A 25,021-nucleotide genomic window follows, 5' to 3' on the forward strand; every position below is an offset into this window, starting at 1 on the left:
CGACCCCTCCCCCACACATAAGGATTTACAAATATTGACAACCCTGTCCGAAATGTTGTCAGAATTTGAAGAGCGCCGTTAACCGTTCGCGTTGTTGGCCTCAGCCGACGCATCCACTCATTATGCCCTCGACAAGTCATATAACATCATTTAGTGGTGACATTCGGAAGCTTTCCAGCGTTAAGAAGACAGATCCTACGCACGTGCTACAATCCCTGACTACAAAAAACACGTGTTTTTACTCAGCTCTCACAGTGTCTGCCACGTGGGTTTATGGGTATCTGACGTCCCATGTCAAACTTGTACGTTTATTTTTGTCATACTAGCCCAAAATACCTGGTTTAGTTGGTTGGTGGCCATTTCTATCGGCTACATAGCCTGGTCCTGTCTTGTAATCTGCGTGTGCTGGGGGAAAAGCCGGTCTGCTAGCGAGAAGTTCGCGTAAGACGAGGTTGGTATATGGTTCATTTATTGCACGTGCAAGTGTCAAGATGGACATGATGTGTTTTGCAGAGTTAGGTACAAATGTTGACAATGACCAGTACAAGTGGTTCATTGTAATAATAAACCAGCGTCAAGTTAGGTTTGTTTTATCATTGCTTACACCTGTCAGTTCAATCAATTCACAATATTGTGTCAGAGAATGCTCCATTTATTTTATTTTAAGTAATGTTCATTCCATTCCATGACCAAAATGCCTAGTGATTGCACACTTCAATTTTTGTGCCACAGTTTAGATATGTAATATACTCACAGGTCATTGTAATCCTGAACAAGTTGGTTGTAGAGCACATGCCATGATGGAAATATTGCTCAGTGACCCTTGCAAATCAAATTTTGCATATGTTGAGGTTTAAACTGCAGTTGTCACAGTTTGGGAGGAACCCTTTGTGTAAAGTTGAGAATCATGAATCAAGAATGTGTGATGTAACCTTACATTTGCAACCTGAAATTTGTTTGTAAGATCTTATCAAGTTTGTAAATTAGCCACACTGAGCACAAAGTTATCTCAGTAGTTGGCACACCCTAAAACTCCAATCAACAATAATAAATTAGTCACACAATTGCATAATCAAAAATATTATCAGATGTAAGGTGAGGCATAAGTTCCTCACTTAACAAGGAAGAATCTGCAAGGTGTAGCTGCTCATATACAAATGCATGTTTGCTGTTGAGGTTTTATCAAAGTCAGTGCCAGGTGTTATGGTAATAGAAAAACTGGTGCTTTAAAGCTGTTTAAATGGTAAGCCAAAATATTTTGCTTCAGATTTGCACTATATACTAGAATGGAAGTACAGTGTTTGTGGGTGGTGCAGAATTACTTATATGTATATATATATATATATATATATATATATATACATAATGATAAGATATAATAATGGCACATGTGGCCCAAGATTAAGAGTGATTTTTAATTTCTGAATATTTGACTGCCTAACCTCAGTTACTGTTTCTTATACCCTGGATGGCAAACAGGATGTTGAGGAAACCTGACATTGCCTGCATTAGCTCATATTTTTTAAAGTGAAATGCTCAAAAAGCTATATGCTGCAACTACAAAAAGATGTCATCATGCTGGATAGCTACCAAACACATTTCTATCTAGGATTTAGGACCATTTTAGAGCAATTTTGATATAAAAAGTTGGACTATGGTGAAATTAGAGTTGAGAAGGCATTCTAACTGCCACATCATGTCATAGCTTCAAAGCAATTGTGTTTCTGTTAGCACAGGTCAAAATGTGCAGCTCATTTGTCTTTGAAGTATTCACAGTGTATGCATGGTTGGAACCATTTGGTGCACTCTGTTTTGAAATATTTATGTGATGACCAAAATAAGATTTATTTTGGTTTGAATGTGGTGAAGCTTATGCCACACATGCCATGCATTAATCCTGTACATTATTGTCACAGACCACCCAGTTGCATACACTCAAGTTGGCTCATGGTGAGGGGGGTGTACATGACATAAGCAGGTATGGTGCTGAGCAAGGGAAACAGACAGTATGTTTGCTGCCATGATTGTCATAGTTGTGATAGCAAGATATGATTCCAAATCTTTTCTGACCTGTTGACTGCCATTGAGGTGGTCTGTGCTAAAGTATATTAGTGGATATTGGACACATACTTAAGCCATTTTGATGTGTAGGAATATAGACAAACAAAAGGTGTTTTATCTACCCCCTCAGCCCCAACTGGAGGAGCTGATAGCATCACCCCAGCAACAAAGTGGGTATAACACTGGGGGATTGACACTAAACAAATTTTGCACTACTTTGCTTATGACATACTGAAGTTATTTCACAACCCTTCTTGATTGGGAGGAAATCTGAGGAAAAGCTGTGCATTGTATGAGGGTGCCAGAGCAACTTAATCTTCTCTGCAGTAAATATGGATGTAATAACAAAAAAGTTTGGTCATCTTGCCTGCATTGATGATGATCGTAACATCCGAATGGTAGCTGCTTGCCGTTTGCGGCGTCGCTTGAGAGCGGAGGCCGGTGATGGGGACCGGCTGTGGTGGGGTGCTGCCTGTGCCTGTCGTCTAGAGACGGCCCTGTGCCGCCTGAGAGCGGAGGCCGGTGATGGGGACCGGCTGTGGTGGGGTGCTGCCTGCGCCTGTCGTCTAGAGACGGCCCTGTGCCGCCTGAGAGCGGAGGCCGGTGATGGGGACTGGCTGTGGCGCGGGTGCTGCCTGCGTCTGTCGTCTAGAGACGGCCCTGTGCCGCCTGAGAGCGGAGGCCGGTGATGGGGACTGGCTGTGGCGCGGGTGCTGCCTGCGCCTGTCGTCTAGAGACGGCCCTGTGCCGCCTGAGAGCGGAGGCCGGTGATGGGGACTGGCTGTGGCGCGGGTGCTGCCTGCGCCTGTCGTCTAGAGACGGCCCTGTGCCGCCTGAGAGCGGAGGCCGGTGATGGGGACCGGCTGTGGTGGGGTGCTGCCTGCGCCTGTCGTCTAGAGACGGCCCTGTGCCGCCTGAGAGCGGAGGCCGGTGATGGGGACCGGCTGTGGTGGGGTGCTGCCTGCGCCTGTCGTCTAGAGACGGCCCTGTGCCGCCTGAGAGCGGAGGCCGGTGATGGGGACCGGCTGTGGTGGGGTGCTGCCTGCGCCTGTCGTCTAGAGACGGCCCTGTGCCGCCTGAGAGCGGAGGCCGGTGATGGGGACCGGCTGTGGCGCGGGTGCTGCCTGCGCCCCTAGTTTGGAGACGGACCTGTGCTACGCTGGGCATACGGGAAACTTCCCTTCGGATTAATGCGCATTCGATTATTTTCCCACGCGTTTCGTTCGCCGGCCGACAAGTTGCTCATGAGCCCAAAAGTTAACTCCTCACACCAGTTTCGGATTGCTGTGCACTGTCAGCCGGTAGCGCTGGCACCAACTGAATGATAGGTAACAGGGTAGGGAAAGTTCGGCCACTCCGTTAGATGGCGGACGATGACCTGTCCACCACGCTGCTCACTCGCAATCACAGGCAACACACACTACATGTGGGAGAGGTTTCCTGGAACAGTTCAAACCCAAGTGCAGTGACGAAGGGAATGAATACCGAATGACTTCCCTCTTGCTAACACAACAGGGGAATCGTACGCTACCGAGGCGGCTGAAGAGCGCGATCACATCAAGTCTGACAGTGTACAGAGATTGGCGGGCATTGACAGTACCGTGCCCATTTTCTCAGGCTGTTGCCTGGCATTTGACCGGGACGCTCCTTTTCCTAACGTCGTTATACTCATTGACGTTGTACTGCGTAAGAATCAAATCAACTCTCGGAATGTTTCCCCAGGCATTATATCGGACCATGTGTTTGACATGCACGCCACGACAGCAACTACAGTCTCTTATCCTGCAGTCTGTACAGCAGCCTGCTGAAACCATTCCGAAAGTATTCCTTGGTGATACTGTGTGCCATTTTAATGTGTTGCCGTTTGTATCTGATATTGAAGCACTGGCTGAGTCACCTGTCGCTCATAAAAAGCTATTGAGAGCTGCAAATTTGCGGGTTGTGCTTCATGCCACGTACATGTCACCCGGCGGCAGCCCAACGCCTGACATCTGCTGTCGTCGCCGTTCCAGCTAGGTGGGCGGCCATGTTCTACCTGGTGGGTCTGGGCCTGGGAGACGCCCGCGACATCTCCGTGAAGGGCCTGGAGATAGTGCGCCGCTGCGACGCCGTCTACCTGGAGGCGTACACCTCGATCCTGACGTGCGGCGTGGAGGCGCTGGAGGAGCTGTACGGCCGGCCGGTGACGCTGGCCGACCGCGAGACAGTCGAGCAGGGCCTGGACTCGGTCATCGCCGGCGCTACCGAGCGCGACGTCGCCCTGCTGGTGGTCGGCGACCCATTCGCCGCCACCACGCACCACGACCTGGTGCTGCGCGCCGCCGAGCGCGGCGTGCCTTGCCAGGTGGTGCACAACGCCAGCATCATGAGCGCCGTCGGGTGCTGCGGCCTGCAGCTGTACAGCTTCGGCGAGACGGTCTCCATCCCGTTCTGGACCGAAACGTGGCGGCCCGACAGCTTTGTCGAGCGGATCGACGCCAACCTGGCGCGCGGCCTGCACACGCTCTGCCTGCTCGACATCAAGGTGAAGGAGCAGAGCGTGGAGAACCTGGTGCGCGGCCGGCGCGTGTTCGAGCCGCCGCGCTACATGAGCGTGTCGGCGGCGGCCGGCCAGCTGCTGGAGGCGGTAGCCGACCGGCCCGAGGACTGGGCGGGCCTGACGCCGAGCACGCGCGCCGTCGGCCTGGCGCGCGTCGGCACCGACCGGCAGCGGATCGAGGTGGGCCCTCTCCGCGACCTGGCCGTCTGTGACGCCGGCCCGCCGCTTCATTCGCTTGTGATCGTGGGAAAGACCCATCCCATGGAGGAGGACTTTCTGAAACAGTTCGAACCCAAGTCCAGTGATTAGGGGAATGCAGTGTATGTCTTGGTTTATTATATCTGAGGTTGAATTCCCGGTGTTGCGAAGTCTTGTTCGGTTTCGTGTCCTGCAGGCTCACACTTCCGAGCCGGTGCGATGGCGGGTGCCGCTTATTGATGAAGTGCAATGTGTTCAATAATATCTGCGTGTCGGCTCGAGGTTGCAAGTCATAAGCTGCGGTACTAACGTCGACAGGGGACCGATTTTTTTACTCGGATTTGTCGACAATCAATGTTTGAACTGAGGCAATCGTGAGTTGAAATAAACAGCCAAGCCCGCGTCGTATGCGCTTTACGAGAGAACAGTTCCCAATATTAAACATTGCGAGGCTGCCATTGAGCATAAAAGACGTACATCAAGTTCTAGTCCTACGCGCAGACGAAATTTCCGTGAGCCTGGGACGGAGCGCATCAGACGGCCGCGTCATCGTCGTCGTCCTTAATTCTGCGCGGCCGCGGCTTGGGCAGCATGTTAAACTGGGCGATTGCGCGGTCCCGGCGCGTGACGGCGCTGAAGTCGAGCGAGCGAAGCCCAGGCAGCAGTAGCAGCACGCGCGTCCGGTAGCGCGGCGTGCCCTCCTCCAGCGGGTTGCCGTGCAGCGTCAGCGCTCGCAGGTACGGCAGCATCGTCAGCTTGGCCACCTCCTGCAAGCTGGCCAGCTGGTTGGCGTGAAAGTAGAGCACGCGCAGGCTGGTCAGGCACGTCAGGTTGGCGTCGATGGCCGCGATGGCGTTGAAGGAGAGATCGAGCCAGGTGAGCATGCCGCGGTCGAAGAGCAGGGAGTCGAGCGTGGCCGACAGGCTCGGCAGCTCCGTGATGTGGTTGTTGTTGAATCGCACCGTGCTGGCGATGAACCGCTTAGACTCGGGGTCGACGCGCGGGCAGTGACTGTCGGTGCGCGGGTCCTCGCCCTCCACCTCTGCGGCACACGGCCGTCGGGTCACCGGCAGCGCCGGCTGGGCTGGACCCGGCCGGGCGGGACTCGGTGAAGTCAGTCACAATTATCACAAATACCATATCCCTGGCGGGCACTACGGTTGCTGTGGGGAACGCGTCAGACCGCACATGCCTATGCATCATTTCTTCGTTCAAAGGTATCTTGCAAACCCAGTCCTCCAGCCGGGTGAGGATAAAACAGCCATGGTGCTCTCGCTCTTACAATGGGATGTTACAAGAAAACTGACACATTGCTATATCTGGAGGGTTGGAAACACCATGCGAGGTTGATGAAACGTGTTACTCACCATTAAACGCTGCCAGTCTAAGAAACGAGTAGTCCACTGGCTCGAGCCACTCGAACGGGTTCACCGACATGCGCCGGTTCTCCAGCCATAGCCTAGCGTCGGTCATGGGGGTGGCCTCAGTGTTGGGAACAGCTTCACGCTTGCCAGATCCACACAAACTGTTATCACTCACGTCCCCGCTCCCGCGAAAGCAAGCAGCGCGAGCACCACTGCACAGCACGCTGCCACGAATCGTTTCTTTGCAAAATCGGTCGTTTCTTCGCGGCAAAGAACGCGACGTTGAAGGACGGGCTCCTCCACCTGGCCAGCGGATGACGCCAACTGTAAGTCTGTCTGCCTGAGCCGATCCAGGGGCACGCGACAGACCGTCGGCACGACAGTCATCAATCAGTCACGCGACACGGGGGGAGGGGAGGGGGGTCCAGTGGGCGGTCGTCGGGAGTCGTTACCAGTGGACAGGCAGCCAGATGGCGTGCAGGGTATCGAACAAGCACACCGGTGCGAGTGTCAAAGGAAATAAAACGACCTTCGCGGCCCAAACGCCCATTAATCGCGGCAATCATTCTGATGACGTCATTATGTAACACAACCCGATAACTCACATGGCACGAGCCTTGATTCACAAAACCCTCATTAAAATGCGACCAAACTGGTTATTCCAGAAAGCCTGCGGGAGTCGGGATTGTTAATGCCAGGCAGTGCGCCGCAGAAATCTGTGAGGGTGTTCGCCATCTTCGTACTAATGGATATCAGTCAGGGAGCATTTTGGCCTTCGTGATGTTCCTTGATTGCACCTGAGTCAGGAGCGTCGCTGATCGGGTTATTGGCTGGCAGCTTCCCATTTGATAGATGAACGCTGCACGGTTGTGGTCCGACTGTCTGTATGCCGAGACAAAGACGAGAGCGTGCTCATGTGCCGCTTGACCATTGCAAAAGGTGTGACGAAGTTCCCAACTGTGACGCCTTCAGACACGAAAAAGGATGGAGAAATATGCATTTATTTTTTTACAGCTACTAGGAATACGTAGTGAAACGCGCGTCACTGCACACGACCGATGGAGATGAAAGTACCGATACTTGTGGCGATCAAAACGTATCTAAATACCATCTTAAACATGTGAAGCGAAGTCTCCTGCGACAATACTTCACAACAAACGCCATCATCCCACGCCAAACATCTGACTGTTCTAACGCTGAATGCAGTGCAAGGCAGTACATCTTCCACCTGCACGCTCTACAGCTACACAAAGTCACATCTGGGCCAGTGACGCCACGTTCCCCGCCGGCCTATGTGCTGCACCTCTATTGCCGACTTCATGGTGGGATTCACAGCCGTGGCCTGTTTTGTGCTTGGATATCCATTGGATCGTACATGACCCGGAACTGCAGACTGATTCTTTCCTCCTTAGCGAGAGGATCCTTAGGAACCTGAAAGCGTCACAAAAAGCTGGTCACTTTTAGCAAACAATCTAAACACAATTTACAACAGAGTGCTCCGAATCACATTTATTGACAGCCCGCAAAGGAGGACTCCTGTGCTGCATGGCAAACAGCTGAGAAGCCCCGTGCAGGCGCCCTGGGGCACCGGGCCCGTCCGGAGACGGGCCAGAGGGGCCGGCGCTGTCTCACCCACCTGATGAACCCAGTCTTCCTGAGTATTGCCTTCCATCAGCAGTACGCTACCAGGGAACAGCGGAAACCGCAGGAACCTGGTGCCACCGCCACTCTTCTGGCGCAGCTCAAAATTCCGGACAGCACCTGGCGTGCACACAGAACCGGACATCACTTCGAGTCCGGGGCTTACGCGCATCGTCGGGCTGAAAGAAAGGGGTACAACATCCATCCCGGGCCGTAATTCCCAGGGTTCATCGGTAGACAAATGTTATCAGGCACTTTGGAGTCCCCGATAGCCTAGATAAATGAAGATGGAGTAAGATGGAGTAAGATGGAGTATGATGGAGTAAGATGGAGTAAGATGGAGTAAAGATGGAGTAAGATGGAGCAGAGATAAATGGAGTAACGTCACGGCGATGTTCACCCTCGTTATTGCTAGTCGAAGACGGACGGAGTTTCCGTAGAAGATTTGTGGCATTAAATGTGTCGTACACGTTGTAACGACAGGCTTCCGAACACAACAGCGCTCTGACATTCTGTTTCCCCTGTGAAAACAACAACAAAGCTGTGGCATCTTCTGCGGGCAAGTCCACCGGTCTTCAACCACTTCTCACGAAGGTGAACATCGCCGTGACATTATGAGCCTCGCGCCATTCCAAAGTCTCTGATAGTATTTGTCTACCGATGAGCCGTACGGATAACGGTCCGGGACGGATATTATTCCGAAAGACTGCATCGACGATAGAGTCCAAAGCCTGAGCACAGGCCGTGACTGGCTGACCAACGATTATTCCATGCATGGGCTTTACCGGTTTTTTCGCATGGTAGGACGGGAATAAATGGGAAGCAAACGAAGAAAAAACATCGCGCCCGGAAAACTTTGTAACTAACGGCGTACCCTTCAATGCAACCATTGCTGCAGCAGTATCGTGGCATTCGACGCACAGGCACGCAAGTATTATACATTCCATAAAATAAGAGATAGAATTACCAAATTACACCAGATTCGGTGATTTTCCGATGCTGACACTAGTTATATGGACAACATGGCTTTCGAAACCAGCAAAAAGTGCCGAGAGCAACTCTGGGTATTACACCCACAGCCCCCGGGAGCGCTGGACTCACGCTGTTGGCGGGGATACAGCGATCGAGCTCAAATTAGAACAAAAGATATGAGACTTCTAACGAATGCGTGATACTGCAGACGGTCGTGGATTTCGTCCCGTCATCAAAAAGCTCATCCTGCCCAACAGCTGACAGCACGGTCTGACAAACGTGTCCCAGTCGCTGCCTGCTCCGGTTTCCGCCCGCAGCAGTTCTGCCCGCCGCTCTGCCGTGTCCGTGCGATGTTGACGGATATCGCTGTCGAGCCCGCGCCGCAGAACCCACCGAGAGAGACGATGGCGATGGCCGGCTGTCGGCCCAGCGTCGGCTGGTCGTGAGTGTGCCACGGCTCGTGGTCGTGCCCGCTCCGGAATAGGCTCAGGTGGCAGCTGTTGAACTCCTGACCCGTGAGCTGCATCAGCCTGGGGGAAAGATGTAACACTCACATGGCAGCTGTTGAACTCCTCGCCCGAGAACACTCATCCAACACACGCGCGCCACACATACGTCAGCTGGTGGACCCTGATGCCCCAGCTGGATGAGTCTGCGAGATGGAACATTCGCGTGGAGGTTGCTGGATTCCTGACCCATGAACTGAAGCAGCATAGGAAGGGACAGCACAGGATGAACTCAGCTACGTTTGGATGAAGCACAATGTGATATGGCGGCTCCGAGCGGAGAGCTTCGACCGACGACGCTCTCATAAATCGATGTCAATAAGACCAACGTGTCATGACACCCCACGGACAACCGCTCTACCAAACCACGCCATCATAACGACTCGCTCGCACTGAATAGTTCGCCGCCAGCCTGACTAGTCTGACCGGTCTGACCCCGGCTCTCAGGCGGGGACCCGGGGCTTTCACAAGACGCAGGCGGCGCTGCCACGACAGCAGCCCACTGACCTCTGCAGCAGGTCGAGCAGCTCTGGCGCCCAGCTATCATTGGCGGGCATCATGAGGCCGGACTCCTCCAGACTGCACGGACCGAACCAGGCCACCAGCCGCTTCAGCGCCACGAACCGGCCGTCGGGCGCCACCTGGCGCGTCTGGTGCCACTTGACGTAGCGGCGCAGCGTATGGAACATGCGCTGCGGGACCGGCGGCGTGCGGCTCGGGTTAGACGAGGCACCGGTGGCGCACGGCTCGGGTTAGACGAGGCACCGGTGGCGCACGGCTCGGGTTAGACGAGGCACCGGTGGCGCACGGCTCGGGTTAGACGAGGCACCGGTGGCGCGCGGCCCGGGTTAGACGAGGCACCGGTCGCGCACGGCTCGGGTTAGACGAGGCACCGGTGGCGCACGGCTCGGGTTAGACGAGGCACCGGTCGCGCACGGCTCGGGTTAGACGCGAGTTAGACGAGGCACCGGTCGCGCACGGCTCGGGTTAGACGAGGCACCGGTGGCGCACGGCTCGGGTTAGACGAGGCACCGGTCGCGCACGGCTCGGGTTAGACGAGGCATCGGTGGCGCACGGTTCGGGTTAAACGAGGCACCGGTGGCGGCTCGGCTTGCGCCAGTCAGGGGGATGGAGGCGGCAATCCCAGGCCATTCATAGCAATGGGAGCGGGATCTCGGGTTAGACAAGGGGCCGGAGGCGGACACATCAGGTGAGACAAGTGAACAAGGGCGATCATCTCAAGCCAATCATGGCAGCGGCCATCTCACGTTAGTCGAGGGAGCGGCGGATCAGGCCATCGGGCACGTTAGTCGGGGGACCGGCGGATCAGGCACACCGGGCACGTTAGTCGAGGGACCAGCGGATCAGACACACCGGGTACGTTAGTCGAGGGACCGGCGGATAAGGCCATCGGACACGTTAGTCGAGGGACCGGCGGATCAGGCACACCGGGCACGTTAGTCGAGGGACCAGCGGATCAGGCACACAGGGCACGTTAGTCGAGGGACCGGCGGATCAGGCACACCGAGCACGTTAGTCGAGGGACCAGCGGATCAGGCACACCGGGCATGTTAGTCGAAGGACCGGTAGCTGACCCCTCAGACGACGGACCAGGATCAACAGCTCAGATCGGCTATTGGCTGGCGGGGGGGGGGGGGAGGTTGGCAGTGAGCCCTTCCAAAACTGTGTATCTTTTTAAAACTTATGCAGGCCGCTGTCACGTGCAACTAGACATCGCACCTCTGAGCAGTTCTCAGCAACAAGTAGCACAGTTACTTTAAGACGCATGATGCAACGTTTTCAAAGAACTTGTATGCAACCTATCAAATCAAGGGTGTTTTTCCTGCAGCCTTGTAAGGAGTCAAACTTTACGCCTCCCCATTTGGTTAAGACCGGGAACGTGGGTTTTGAGAGCTGACAAAGACCAACACGACGCGGGGTGAATCTGGGCCAAGGCCTGAGTAACCTGGGCCGCGACAATGTGGAGCCATCCCGATTTGCCTGCGAAAAGAACGGACAATCGTGCCCCACGACCGTGTACCGCTCAGTGCAGCATGTCACGAGCGTTTGGGAGCCGGCCATGCAGCTGCCAGTTTACAGTTCTTCGAGAATTGACGTTGGATCATGCCAACCAGGGCATATAGACAAAGAACAGAGTGCATTGTGTACGGGACTGTAACACCTCGAATCAGCTAGCTAACTCTACCCTAGACCAGGAACACGAGTAATCGATAAGGAAGCGACGAATGAAACGTTCTAAAAACCAGTTCTGAGTGGCAGTCACTTGGCTTACGCAGGGAGCAATTGGACCACCAAAATCATACAGGGATGTTGTCGGATCAGCCGTGACCATGCCCTCACAAAAATTTGTTTTCTCGATACCGCTCTCACAGTAGATGCACAAGTAAAAAGATAAAAATTAACTCACTCCGTCAGCTAACATGGGCAGGGCTTCCAACAGCCCTTTCCGGCAACGTTATTTGAAATAGGTACGTGAATAAATGCGCCAATAGATGTGAACGAATACGTGTGAGGATTCCTGAATTTCTGCGACGTTTGACGTCCAAAAATCAAAATTTTGCAAAGGTTGTCGAAGTAACTTTGTCTCTCCTGTAAGATAGCCGTGACCAGTGAGTCCGTTATGAGGTCCCCACCACAGCCCGCCCACTTACGCGCCCTTAAACGAACGGCCATGGCCATTGGCGCCCGACCCGTCACGCAATCGGTTGTGCTAGGGACAACATAACACGCTGGGCGCAGGATGTTCTCATTCTCAAGTCCGAAACACCGCCCTCGCACCTCTCCCCCTCCCCCTGTCCTCCCCACACACCCACGCGTGCCGGAAGGCGCGGACGCGGGCGCGGGCGCAGCGCTCACCTGGACACCGCAGTCGTTCATGAAGCGGGGCCAGTACCGAATCAGCGACACACCGCCGTCCGTCTCGGAGAGGCACAGCTCGCCGCCCTCGCGCACCAGCCACTCAGGCACGTTCACACACGAGGCGCCCGTCTCCTGCGCTGGCGGTGGCGGCGGTGGTGGCGGCCGCAAGCGCGCCAACTGGACGCGCCGGGCGACGGTCAGCACGCGGCCACGCGAACACCTCACGCCAGGTGACACGTTCAAGGCGCGTCGAGCGATTGCGCTGGGTATGGCGTTTGTTGGTCGCATTATCACCAGCGGTTCGCAATATGGGTCAAGACTGAGATCTGAGCCCACCTCACGCTGCGCGGCCGTCTGACATCACGCACAGCTGGCACCGGCGAGCCGGAGAGCCGCCGTGGACGGCAACACGGCGTGATGGTGAGCGGTGGTCAGCAACGGGATCGGCGATCAGTGCCTGGGTCGACGGTCAGACCCAGGTCGCGTGTCAGTACCCCGGTTATCAGTGAGTGCCCGGGCGTCGGCCTGTATCCGGGTAGCCGGTGAGTACCTCAGCCATCAGTCGGTGCCAGGGTCGTCAGTCCGTACCTGGGGCGGTCGCCGGGGCTCCTGCCGGCCAGGCGCCTCGGTCGGCTGCAGCACCAGCGGCTGCATCAGCGGCCGCAGAGGCGGCGCCTGAGGCGGGATCACGTACCGCGGCACTCTGCCAACGGATCCGGGGACTGGTGACCCAACAGCCGGGCCACAGAGGACTGGTGACCAACAGCCGGGCCACAGAGGACTGGTGACCAACAGCCGGGCCACAGAGGACTGATGACCAACAGCCGGGCCACAGACGGGGACTGATGACCAACAGCCGGGCCACAGAGGACTGATGACCAACAGCCGGGTCACAGACGGGGACTGATGACCAACAGCCGGGTCACAGACGGGGACTGATGACCAACAGCCGGGTCACAGACGGGGACTGATGACCAACGGCCGGGTCACAGACGGGGACTGATGACCAACAGCCGGGTCACAGACGGGGACTGATGACCAACAGCTGGGTCACAGACGGGGACTGATGACCAACAGCTGGGTCACAGACGGGGACTGATGACCAACGGCCGGGTCACAGACGGGGACTGATGACCAACAGCCGGGTCACAGACGGGGACTGATGACCAACGGCCGGGTCACAGACGGGGACTGATGACCAACAGCCGGGTCACAGACGGGGACTGATGACCAACAGCCGGGTCACAGACGGGGACTGATGACCAACAGCCGGGTCACAGACGGGGACTGATGACCAACAGCCGGGTCACAGACGGGGACTGATGACCAACGGCCGGGTCACAGACGGGGACTGATGACCAACAGCCGGGTCACAGACGGGGACTGATGACCAACAGCCGGGTCACAGACGGGGACTGATGACCAACAGCCGGGTCACAGACGGGGACTGATGACCAACAGCCGGGTCACAGACGGGGACTGATGACCAACGGCCGGGTCACAGACGGGGACTGATGACCAACAGCCGGGTCACAGACGGGGACTGATGACCAACAGCCGGGTCACAGACGGGGACTGATGACCAACGGCCGGGTCACAGACGGGGACTGATGACCAACAGCCGGGTCACAGACGGGGACTGATGACCAACAGCCAGGTCACAGACGGGGACTGATGACCAACAGCCAGGTCACAGACGGGGACTGATGACCAACAGCCGGGTCACAGACGGGGACTGATGACCAACGGCCGGGTCACAGAGAAGGACTAATGATCAACAGGTGGGTCACAGAGGACTGGCGACCAACAGCTGAGTCACAGAGGGAGACTGGTGACGGATCCGGATGCCAACGGATCCGGGGACTGGTGACCAACAGCCGGGTCACAGAGGACTGGTGACCAACAGCCGGGTCACAGAGGGGGGACTGGTGACCAACAGCCGGGTCACAGAGGGGGACTGCTAACCAGACGACTCACGGAGCAGCCGCAGTGGCACCGTAACCTGGTACATCGACGCAGGCCAAGTCCCGAGCCAATAGCAAACACCAGAGGGAGGACGTGAGTGGCCGCCACGATAACAGACAAGGTATTCAAAACATAACAGGAGCTAAGCAAACGACCAGAAAACCACTTGAAACTGTCAGTTTGTGACTCCGGAGCACGACAGCACTGCAATACACATCGCCTTCCGCACGTTTTCAATCTCTAAATAGCCACCGCTCTGGCCCGTTGGCACGCTCTCCGTGGGCCGTGGAGACCCGCCCGACCGCTCTCCGTGGGCCGTCGGGACCCGGCCAGCCGCTCTCCCTGGGTCGCGGGATCCGCCCGACCGCTCTCCGTGGGTCGCGGGATCCGCCCGGCCGCTCTCCGTGGGTCGTTGAGGCCCAGCCGGCCGCTCTCCGTGGGTCGTGGGGACCCGTCCGACCGTTCTCCGTGGGCCGTCGGGACCCGGCCGGCCGCTCTCCGTGGGTCGTGGGGGCCCGCCCGACCGCTCTTCGTGGGCCGTCGGGACCCGGCCGGCCGCTCTCCGTGGGTCGTCGGGACCCGCCCGGCCGCTCTCCGTGGGCCGTCGGGACCCGCCCGGCCGCTCTCCGTGGGTCGTCGGGACCCGCCCGGCCGCTCTCCGTGGGTCGTCGGGATCCGGCCGGCCGCTCTCCGTGGGTCGTCGGGACCCGCCCGGCCGCTCTCCGTGGGTCGTCGGGACCCGCCCGGCCGCTCTCCGTGGGCCGTCGGGACCCGGCCGGCCGCTCTCCGTGGGTCGTCGGGACCCGCCCGGCCGCTCTCCGTGGGTCGTCGGGACCCGGCCGGCCGCTCTCCGTGGGTCGTCGGGACCCGGCCGGCCGCTCACCGTCGTCCGTCCTTGGTGACGATGTGTGGCGTCTGGCCGTCGTCGGGCCGCGGCCGCTTGGCCGGCGGCGGCGGCGGCGGCCCGCTCAGCGCCTCCTCGTCAGACGACACGGGATCGAGCAGCGTGGTCGGGTAGCCGCCGGCCTCGCGCGCGTCGTAGTCGCGGTAGCCCTGCTCCTGGAACCACTTGTACTGCGGGTCTTTGCCGTACCTGCGGCGGCACGTGACACGGTCAGGGTCGGCGACTGGGCCTGGGGTGCAATGTGACGGACACGGCGCAGAGCAACGCCGGGCGGCACGCACTGTCACGGCCATTTCAGCGGAACAGGCGGTCCACTGGCAGCACCCTCACCACACCGGCTCGCCGTTCACAGCCGACAGATAGCTCCATCGATCATGGCAACAAGTACAGGAACGCTGGCGCCGCCAGACGTGCCGATCCGGGCGCACGACTGACCCGCAGGCGTCCGTCTTCATGGTGAGGTCCCAGGTGGGGGGCACCTGGCCGTAGGAGGACGGCTGAAGCGCTGCCGGCGCCGGCGGCCGCTGGCCAGCCGGCGTCTGCGGCTCGGAGCCGTCCCAGCCGCACTTCGGACAGCACTGGGCGGCGCCGGACGCGGCCGCTGCAGGAGCATGTGGACGCCTCAAGACCACTGACCAACGGAGCACTGCCCCCCCCCCCCCTGCGCAGCGATGACAGGCGTTTTTAAGTTGTGCTCCAATTTTCATCACTTTTTGAAGAGGTCTGCACGGCGTCGAGCAACACTTGAAGGTTTTTTTTTACTGCAGGAACTCCAAAACGCTGCTAGATACCTTGCACTGCATCAAACACGGCAGCCTGGCGTAAGCTACCTATCTTGTCTCTTGGTCACGCCGGAAAACGCTGATTACATTCAGAACAAAACAGACGGGAGTCAGACACCCCCGCAAGCCAACCGTGTGTTACCGTCGACCACCCCTCACCACCAGCCAGATTCCACCAAAAGGCCTATCGAGCACGTGCAAAGAAGGCGGCTACACGGCTGAGACGGCGCACCGCCAGTGGCTGGCGCCGCCGGACCAGCACACACCCACCGGGCGGCGTGACGGCACCATTCGGCAGCGGTGGCGGCGGCGTCGGCTCCATCTCGACCTTCCGCCGCCGCTTGGCGACGGGCCGGCCGGCCGCGCCCCCAGCGTCCTCCTGCTCCGGCTCCTGCTCCTGCGCGTCCTGTCCCTGCTGGCGCGCCTGCTTGCGCTCGGTGGCGGCCAGCACGCGCTCGGCCGTCTCCAGTTCGTCCTCGGCCTCGCGCAGCTGGCGCAACGAGCCGAACTCCTCGAAGAACTCCACCTTCTTGCGCCGGAAACCGAGCTTGTCACGCGCCGACACGTCCTTGCTGTTGAGTGCCAGCGTCAGCGCCGCCGTCACGCCCCTGGCGGAGAAAATACCAACCAGGCACTGCCACAGCCCACCTTTGACTACCACACAAGAGGTGGTGGACTTCACGACGGTTCGCCACACAACCACGACGAAAATGTACACGCAAACGCAGACTTCAGGGAACTCAGCAACCCAACAGGTTCAGTTTTCTAGCCAGAAAAGGTCCTAGTTCGGCGTAACACAAGCGGAGGCAGCGGCGCGCCGGCGCCTCTGACGCCCCCTGCCCGGCCGAGAGCGACAGAGACTCACCTCACGTCCACCGGGTGGCGCTGGTAGCACACGTCCAGGATGTGCAGGTACAGACGCGGGTTGGAGCGGTCCCGCTTGACGGCCGTCCGCAGAATTCCCAGAGCCTTGTCCGGCTTGTTCAGAATCTGCCAACAACACCACTACGCTGCTCATATGGGATAGGAATTCCCAGAGCCTTGCCCGGCTTGTTCAGAATCTGCCAACAACACCACTACGCTGCTCATACGGGATAGGAATTCTCAGAGCCTTTTCCGGCTTGTTCAGAATCTGCTAACAACACCACTACGCTGCTCATACGGGATGGGAATTCTCAGAGCCTTGTCCGGCTTGTTCAGAATTTGCCGGCAACACCACTGCGCTGCTGAAACGGGCCAGGAAATAACAGAAACGACCCGTGTGTGCCATGAATCTGTGTGGGAGGTTCGGATATGTTTCAGGCTATTACAGCCAACCACAGCTGGTGAAGAACGATTCAGCGCACGCCCGTTTGCCTATAAAACTGGTACTTGAGGGTGCCCGCGTGCTGCCATTGTACACCCACGGGCGCAAGAAATCCTTCACCAAGTTTTAACACGACACACAGGCGGCAGCACATCACACGTAACCCATGCAATGCCAGCCGATCGTGTGCTGTAGTAAACCGTGAATTCCGCACCGCATGAAACAAAACTGACTGATGATGTCTGGTTTAATATGTTTCAGCGTTCCTCAGCTTCATCAAAATGATGCTCTGCAGACGCCCAAATGAATGTAAGGATAGCATGGAATGCACAGACCACGTTAGACGGCGTTTGTTGCGTACTTTCCTTTAATCAGCCGGGTAGCATAAGCCAGTTTGAACGAATAATTTGATTCGGCGTCTGGGCAAAGGAGACCTCGGAGGCATCCGGTCGTGCCGTACAGAGCTGAGACCAGGCCGCGCTGGCTGGTCCAGTCCGCGCGGCAGCCGGCTAGACTCAGTAGGTCAGCGAGTGGCCACACACGTTCTGAAACCCGAGCCCAGCACAGCTGGACTCCCGCACCACTGGCGCCCCAACACGACGCCGGTCCCTTCAAACACGTCTGTGTAAGCACACTACGTAAACGGAGAAATGCTCACAGTGGCCTTCCCCGCCCAACAGGAACACCCCACGTCACCGTTATATCACAACTGGCCCTGGATCTTTGGCTAGCGCAGGCCCCATCTCATGCCGGCGCTATATCACAACTGGCCCCGGATCTTTGGCTAGCGCAGACCCCATCTCAGGCCGGCGCTCCCAGCGTTCCGGCTGGCAGTCAGTGCCTTCAGTGGGCTTTCCGAGCGGGTGGCGCATCCCACCAACCTTGAAGCAGAAGCGGGCGTGCTTCATGGCCCACCACGTGGCGAGGTGGGCGGGCGCGGCGTCGGCGGCCGCCTGGTACAGCCGGCTGCACTCGTCCGGCCGGCCGCGGCGCCGCTCCAGCCCGATCAGCAGCAGCCGCGGCCGCACCGCTGTCGGGAAGCTGGCCACCACCTGGCCCAGCAGCTGCAGCGCCGTGCCCACGTTGCCTGCTGGCCGACAGCGGGTCAGCGGGCGGTGGGAGCGGCCGGGGCGGCAGGCGGAGCGGAGAGACGGAGACACGCAGGCAGCGGTAACGCCGCGCCCGCGGAGTGCTTGGGCCAACGGACGGCCCGGCCGGCGGAGCTTCAGCCGGTGGGCACTCGAGGGCGTACAGCAAGCCGGGTTCGTCCGGAATGAGGAGATGCGATCAGTTAAACATGGTTTAAGCCTTTGGTTGCCGTTCCCAGTCGAGAGTAACTTGTTTTGAGCATGCGGCTCTAGAAACAGACGCAAACGTGATGACCTTTGAGCTCTAACAAGGCGTGATGTATCCAACGTGTTGTTTAACGAGAAAAGTGAACATGGTTAGCACACTTATTAAAATTTCAAGCAATATCCTTCCTTTGAAACCGCGGTTCCTAAAGCGGCACAGAAGTTGTGAGGCGGCCGCATTTCATCCGTTCAGCAATGTTTTAGCTCCCAAATCATGTTTCCGGCACCGCACCGCGTCGCCCTCCGGCCGGGCCGGTCCAAGCACTCAGCCACCGAGTGGGCAGGCGCAGAGTTACGGCGGCGGCCGGCGGCATATACACACCACTCGCGTCACCAGCGGTACACACACGTCACACACACTACGCTCCGGCGAGCCGGCGACGGCGGCTGAGCTCTGAAATCAGACCGCGGCGTTAGTGCTGGGCACACGCTGGCGGTGAAGTACGGCTCGGTGCGAGCGCTACAGAGAGGTCGGCCAATTCCCAGTCTATCCTGGCATGGTGAACTGAATACAACGTGTCACGAAGGCATTCGGTCAACTGGCCAAAAAACCGCAATATTCAGAGATCATTGGGGAGACGTGAGCACAGCAATGAGTTTGTTAAACGACAACTTCGGTCATTCTGTTCTGTGAGCATTTTTTAAAGTTTATCCTTGGATATGTCCATCCAGCCCAGCCTACGCGACACAAATTACGGGCACATGATGAAAGGCGTTACTATTCTGGCCATTTCGAGGTTAAACGCGATTGATTTGCTCTCAAAGCAATGGTATTCCGACGGAACACCGCAGCACGAGAGCCGACGGGCACTGGCGCAGTCCGCCGGCAGCGTCCGTGGTCAGCGCGCGCCGCGCCGGCGGCCGCTCGCTCACCGATGCTCTCCTCAAACGCCGCCCACTGCAGGCGAATATTGGGCCGCGTCGGGCAGTGCACCAGGCAGGCACGCTTGTACACCTCACGCACAGCGTCGGCTGGGTTGGCACGCGCCGCGTAGCCGGCCGCCACGTGCGACCGTTCCTCGGGAAGACGGCGCGACTCTGTTTCGTACTGGGCGCCGCCGCCGCCGGCCCGGTCGGCCTCCAGCAGGCGCCGCATGGCCGCATCATCAGCGGCCGACGGCGACGGCACCGACTGCAGCCGACGCTCCAGGTAGCGGGCATACTGCAGCCAGAACTCCTCATACTGGGCGCACGCGATCAGGCAGCGCTCGTACAACATGACCAGCGAGTCGTGGTCACCGTCGGCCGCTTCCAGCTCCAGGTAGTCGCGCCAGGCGCGCAGCTGACGCCGGTCCAGCGCGATCACGTGGAAGTAGGGCCGCTTAATCTGCCGAAGAACACAGTCCATCACGCGCAACGCACAGAACAGGGTCAGGCGCAAGCCGTGACAGGGCGGAGTGACGCCGAGACGGTCAGCGACAGACTGCCAGCGCCAGGAAAAATCGCCACGGCCAAGCAAATGGTCATCTGTTTGGATGCACGTGGATGCAAAGTGTGACATTCTTGGTGGACAGATAACTACCTTGACCATGGAAAACTATTGATACTGTTCAAGCGATTCGGTCACACAAACTGCCGCCATGACATCAGTCATACTGTTAATAACAGTGGGAGAGGCGAGCCTGCAAGGTGATTATCCCCCTTTTTCTTTGATAAATGCGCGCTTGACGTCGTTAGCCGCAGTGTCATTTACGCATCGCGGGACAAGGCCATCTAAATGTTCTAAATGACAGAGAAGCCCATACCATGGTGTAAACCATTCCATCACGCAGCGCTTCTATCAACCTAACTCAGCCAGCTCAGTGCAAAACCCTGCCCATACAACGATGAAACATTCTATTCCCCATTGATTTGTGCAGAAGCCTTCTACTGTGCCTTCTGCCAGCCGACAGCTATCACGTCACCCTGTCGGTAGATCTTATCGCCTTGGAGTTGAGGCCTCCTGGCCTACCTTTTCCTCCAACTTCCAGCGTTTCTCGGCCTTCTTCTCCGTTTTCTCGTGAATGGCGACCAAGGAGGCCACCAGTTTCTCCTTGATAGCACTGACAAGCTTCACCTCGGGCTGCCGGATCTAACGGTATGGAAGGAGCGTCCAGTTACGTTCGTCTGGTCAACCAACCACAACGTAATACAGAGACGCCGTGGTGCACAAGACCTTCGTCTGGCTGCGGATCAGAGCCTGAGTATCTGTTGGCTCACCATTAGCCTGTTTACCAACCACTGCAAACGCCCCGGCCATTGGCGTCACCAAACCACGGTAAATGCAGGACCAGCGAGATCTCTAGGGTGAGATAAGACGAGACTCACGCCAGGAAAATGACGTCAGTACCCCCCGCCTCCCAGCGTATTGGCCGCCCGTCGCCCGCCTACCGTGATCACCTTGGCAGGGTCGGCGAGCGGAGAGGCGGACTCCTCACGGTACGTCACGCCCAGCTCGAGACAGCACGCGCGACGCAGCGCCACGTACTCTTCACGCTCCAGGATGTCACGCGGGTGATGGTCCCGCACGTGCTGCAGGAAACTGGCGGCACAGGTGGACGGAGCGGCCTCGACAACGAGCACCGAGCACACAGGCGCAGGTGCTTCCATCTCCCATCTCTCATCTCCCTCCTCACTGCAGTCTGTACCCAGCCACGGTTTGGGGCCGACAATTCGCGGGTCTAGCCCTCTGCTTCGTCCCATGTCTAGAGGAGCACAGAATACACTCGCCTTTTGCAATTTTCACGGCAAATTTTCAAATGCCGGCCTGACACGACTGTAAGCGTGCAATTATTTTTTGCTCCCAAGGCAAAATTAGGCACCAGGTCTGTATGGAACAGGCCTCACGTTGCAACGAATGCACGCATTAATGTGTGCTTAAAAAAGAAAGAAGACAGTTTAGTTAAAAAAGGTTCTGAATTCGTAACTTAAGGGAAAATATGTCGTACATGAGCTACTTACTCGTCCCAGTGTCGGTTGTACAAGCGAGTGGGTATTTTCAGTAGGCGCCGGTAGATGGCGGTGACGTTGCTCATGGCCCCATGAGTGGATTCCCACTGGATAAAGCATTCCCAGAGGGCGTCGGACCTGAACTGGGCGCCGGCACATCGGACGGCCCGCTCACAAATGCTGCCGGCACATGTCAGACGTGTGAACGGACCGACGGACAACCAATAGCTGAGCGGCGTGGCAACATATGACGTCAGTTGCAGTCGGGTGTGAGGACCAATAGCTGGGCAGCGTGGCACCACATGACGTCGGTTGCAGTCGGGTGTGAGGACCAATAGCTGGGCAGCGTGGCACCACATGACGTCAGCTGCAGTCGGGCGTGTGGACCGACAGCTGGCCAGCGTGGCAACACAAGCGTTGCCCTTCCCCTTCTTGAAACATATTACACAATACATTGCGGTTAGTACAGTAAAGCATGCCAGACACGGCTGTTGGAATGCACCATCGTATCGCCATAGCCAGCAGCGGTCCAGGCGGTAGCCGGCGCCTCGGCCTCGGACACCACTCACGCTCGAGTCTGCTCCTCCGCTGTCTTCTGGCCCTTCACCGAGTCGCGAAACTGGTTCAGCAGGGCCATCCACAGCTCGATCGACAGCGGGATCGCCTTGACGGCTCGCTCTAGGATCTGCAGAGACCTGAAACCCGACCACGCCGCTTGAGGAGGTCCGAGGCCGAAACTGCGGTCATACAGTGCTCGCCTGCCCGCCTGCCCGCCTGTCTGCCTGTCTGCCTGTCTGCCTGTCTGCCTGTCTGCCTGTCTGCCTGTCTGCCGTCTGCCCGTCTGCCCGTCTGCCAGAGACGATCGGGTGAAGTCACACAGGTCCACACACGGGGATCGCGCGGCGCCCGGCCCGTCGCCACGGAGCTCAGGCACTGGCTCACCTCTCAGTGTAGCCGCTCCGCTGCTCCAGGTCGGCGTACTTCTTCCAGTAGGCGTAACAGTACGGATACAGCGGCAGAAATGCGTTGTAAACGCCTCGGATGGCGTCCAGGTTGGTCTGAAACACCACGATCTTTTCAGTTCTCACGGTATGAAAGAGACACTGGCGCACGTGAATTCAAGCATGAGTTGGTTTGGATCTCCTCACAACAGCCCCACCCACCCACCCCCAAAAAACAGCGTAAGCCAATTTACGTCTTCTGAAACCCAGACCAAAAACCAAAACAAATGCAGGAAATTACAACTTACACGAATCCCTTAGTTCATTCAATCTAATAATCGTGTTACATGTTGAATGTACCCTGGGTATCAACCGCCAGGAAACGATTTGCGGACGGAAAAATGCTTGGCAAAGAGCCCATCCAACAGAACAGGACGAGTGAAGATAAAACATATATGGTGGATGCATCTATCAAGCAGTGCAGTTAGAGTGAAACCATTTCAATCACACTTTATTCGGGATCGACCATCCAGACAACTCATTACATCTTTTATTCGAAAGGTTGGTAGCAATGACACGGTTGTAACACCGGGAAACCAGCACTTCACGCCCAATGTCTCCACCCTCCCCCCCCCCTCCCCACACCCACCTGTTTCTCCAGTTTCTCCAGCCCTCTCCACACCCACCTGTTTCTCCACATGCTGCAGAAGGTAGGTCCAGCCGTTGAAGTCGTACGGGTTCTCGCGGACAAACTGCCAGTAGTGTTCGAGCATGCCGTCCGTCGGCCCGACACACTGCTCCGGCAACAAGTCTGCCGCGCACGCGATCCTCTCAGCGCGCGCCGGCCCGGCACCGCTGCCGCCGGCGGCATCCGCTGCCGTGGTGGGAAATGACAGTGGCTCCGTGCCGGTCCCGCCGGCGGCATCCGCTGCCGTGGTGGGAAGTGACAGTGGCTCCGTGTCAGTCCCGCCGGCGGCATCCGCTGCCGTGGTGGGAGGTGGCAGTGGCTCCGTGCCGGTCCCGCCGGCGGCATCCGCTGCCGTGGTGGGAGGTGGCAGTGGCTCCGTGTCAGTCCCACCGGCGGCATCCGCTGCCGTGGTGGGAGGTGGCAGTGGCTCCGTGTCAGTCCCGACGGCGGCATCCGCTGCCGTGGTGGGAGGTGGCAGTGGCTCCGTGTCAGTCCCGCCGGCGGCACACGCGGCAGGTGCCGGTGACGGTGCAGGCCCTGGGACGGCAGGGGCGGCAGAGGGCGCCGAAGTCGAGGCCGCGTCAGCGACACCGCACCGCCCCTGAGCCCGGGCTTCAGCGGGGGGTTCAGCGACCGGCGCCATTTCAGTGGTCACTGGAAAGTCACAGGCTTCATCCCCATCGCCGTGGTTCGCCACAGGGTGGCGAGTCCGTACTGGGCAGGGAACTAGCGGGGCCTGGACAGCATCCAACCGCTGACTTAACACCGGAAACGGAGGGGCAAAGCTATCCTGTGTCTCCATAGCTCTCTCGCCCACCACGTGAGACACAGTCGCCTTGGTAGGCGCCCCGCGGTCTGTGAACTCGCCACCGGGCGGGGGCTGAGCATCCGCCGAGTCCGTGGCATGACTGGGCGCCGCGGAAGATGCGGCTGGCTCATCCTGCACACACGTGGCCGCCTCCTCCCCTCCGGCCGCCCGTGGCTGAGCCGCATCATCCGCAGAGTTCGCCAGCGACTCCCTGATCGCGCGCCGTTCCGTCACGGGACTGGCACCCGCTGCGGTCGGCCCCCCGCCCTCCGCTGCAGACGTGTGGCTCGGCATGCTTCGTGCAGCGGTGCCTCCCACCGGCCGGGAATCGGCACCTGGATCCAGTCCCGTCGCGCCCTCTGTCGCCTCCGTCGCGCCCTCTGTCGCGTCCGTCGCGCTCGTATCCGTCGCTGTCGCGTCCCCGCCGGCGGCAAACTCGGGCGGCTCGTACTGGTCCGGGTCGTCAAGGTCCGGCGGAAGCAGCGCCACCGGTTCTGGCAGCGGCGTGTCTACGGTTGGGTAGTCTCGCAGCAGCTCGGACACGTCCGCCGGTCGCAGCGGGCCGCCATACTCGGCTGGCAGCTCGGCGGCGGGCCCGGCCGACCCGGTCCCAGTCCCAGTCCCAGTCCCAGTCCCAGTCCCAGTCCCGTTCCCGTTCCCGTTCCCTTTCCCGTCCCCGCCAGGCCCGGTCGGCGCCGCCGTCTGCTCAGCCGGCTCCGGCACGTGTCCAGCGCCGTCTCCGTAGCCGTATGAAGAGCCGGGTGTCACGGTGGCCAGCACCACGTCCACGTCCTTGGGCGAAACGAACGAGGCCTCTAGATGCAGAAGACCTTGCACGGATAATGGTGGTTTCTCTTTCTTCCGATTCTTCCGTTTTGGGGGCATTTTTAGACTTTCCCACAGTGGCCTGAAACAGTGGGCAGTTCTGACATAAGCATATGGTGTCATTTGTAGTGTTAAAAGTGGATGAAATATGGCTTCAGTCCTTTTCATATTCATTTCATTTCTTGATACAAGTATGGTCCATGAGATAGTGATAAGCTGTTCACCTTGTAGAAACAAACATTATGCAATAACTAGGTTTGTGTGCCTAACTTACAAAAGAATGCTGAAAGATTTTTGGATGTTTAACTGTCATAACATACAAACCATACTAATATGCAGTAGTGTTCTTTTAAGTAATGAA

General features: G+C 58.0%; 3 protein-coding genes across 4 annotated transcripts; 1 reads left to right on the top strand and 2 right to left on the bottom strand.

The window, feature by feature from the left end:
* The first annotated feature begins 231 nt into the window (after positions 1 to 231).
* Positions 232 to 5,203, top strand: LOC119092681 (diphthine methyl ester synthase). Of its 2 annotated transcripts, none has more exons than XM_037215646.1 (2): positions 232 to 451; positions 4,074 to 5,203. In XM_037215646.1, the coding sequence occupies exon 2, from the start codon at positions 4,088 to 4,090 to the stop codon at positions 4,907 to 4,909; it is 822 nt and encodes a 273-aa protein (XP_037071541.1). In that variant the 5' UTR covers positions 232 to 451; positions 4,074 to 4,087; the 3' UTR covers positions 4,910 to 5,203. The 2 variants fall into 2 exon arrangements, with proteins under 2 accessions (XP_037071541.1, XP_037071542.1); XM_037215647.1 differs by lacking the exon at positions 232 to 451 and adding an exon at positions 481 to 583.
* Positions 5,204 to 5,304: 101 nt separating this feature from the next.
* On the bottom strand, positions 5,305 to 6,450 carry LOC119092683 (leucine-rich repeat-containing protein 51-like). Its single transcript, XM_037215648.1, has 2 exons — positions 6,166 to 6,450; positions 5,305 to 5,840 (listed from the first exon to the last, which is right to left on the bottom strand). The coding sequence occupies exons 1-2, from the start codon at positions 6,269 to 6,271 to the stop codon at positions 5,332 to 5,334; spliced, it is 615 nt and encodes a 204-aa protein (XP_037071543.1). The 5' UTR covers positions 6,272 to 6,450; the 3' UTR covers positions 5,305 to 5,331.
* Positions 6,451 to 7,152: 702 nt separating this feature from the next.
* LOC119092597 (pre-mRNA-processing factor 39) lies at positions 7,153 to 23,651 on the bottom strand. Its single transcript, XM_037215551.1, has 19 exons — positions 23,026 to 23,651; positions 22,341 to 22,456; positions 21,968 to 22,093; positions 21,411 to 21,578; positions 20,850 to 20,991; positions 20,422 to 20,541; positions 19,199 to 19,797; positions 18,877 to 18,889; positions 18,000 to 18,116; positions 16,678 to 16,802; positions 16,083 to 16,420; positions 15,466 to 15,631; positions 15,010 to 15,219; positions 12,750 to 12,864; positions 12,159 to 12,338; positions 9,789 to 9,973; positions 9,169 to 9,305; positions 7,799 to 7,923; positions 7,153 to 7,593 (listed from the first exon to the last, which is right to left on the bottom strand). The coding sequence occupies exons 1-19, from the start codon at positions 23,110 to 23,112 to the stop codon at positions 7,492 to 7,494; spliced, it is 3,171 nt and encodes a 1,056-aa protein (XP_037071446.1). The 5' UTR covers positions 23,113 to 23,651; the 3' UTR covers positions 7,153 to 7,491.
* Between the last annotated feature and the right edge of the window lie 1,370 nt (positions 23,652 to 25,021).

The sequence above is a fragment of the Pollicipes pollicipes genome, unplaced genomic scaffold, assembly GCF_011947565.3.
Source record: "Pollicipes pollicipes isolate AB1234 unplaced genomic scaffold, Ppol_2.1 Scaffold_3447;HRSCAF=4054_pilon_pilon_pilon, whole genome shotgun sequence".
NCBI lineage: Eukaryota > Metazoa > Arthropoda > Thecostraca > Pollicipedomorpha > Pollicipedidae > Pollicipes > Pollicipes pollicipes.

Bases quoted from the DNA above. Each gene is read 5' to 3' on its own strand.
- LOC119092681 (XM_037215646.1), top strand. From the start codon at position 4,088: ATGTTCTACCTGGTGGGTCTGGGCCTGGGAGACGCCCGCGACATCTCC.
- LOC119092683 (XM_037215648.1), bottom strand. From the start codon at position 6,271: ATGACCGACGCTAGGCTATGGCTGGAGAACCGGCGCATGTCGGTGAAC. The intron at 5,841-6,165 runs GTGAGTAACACG...CGTGTGCCGCAG, and splicing joins TAGACTGGCAGCGTTTAATG to AGGTGGAGGGCGAGGACCCG.
- LOC119092597 (XM_037215551.1), bottom strand. From the start codon at position 23,112: ATGCTCGAACACTACTGGCAGTTTGTCCGCGAGAACCCGTACGACTTC. The intron at 16,803-17,999 runs GTTGGTGGGATG...TGTTGTTGGCAG, and splicing joins ACGCCCGCTTCTGCTTCAAG to ATTCTGAACAAGCCGGACAA. The intron at 9,306-9,788 runs GTCAGTGGGCTG...TCTTTCCCCCAG, and splicing joins CTGCTCGACCTGCTGCAGAG to GCTGATGCAGCTCACGGGTC.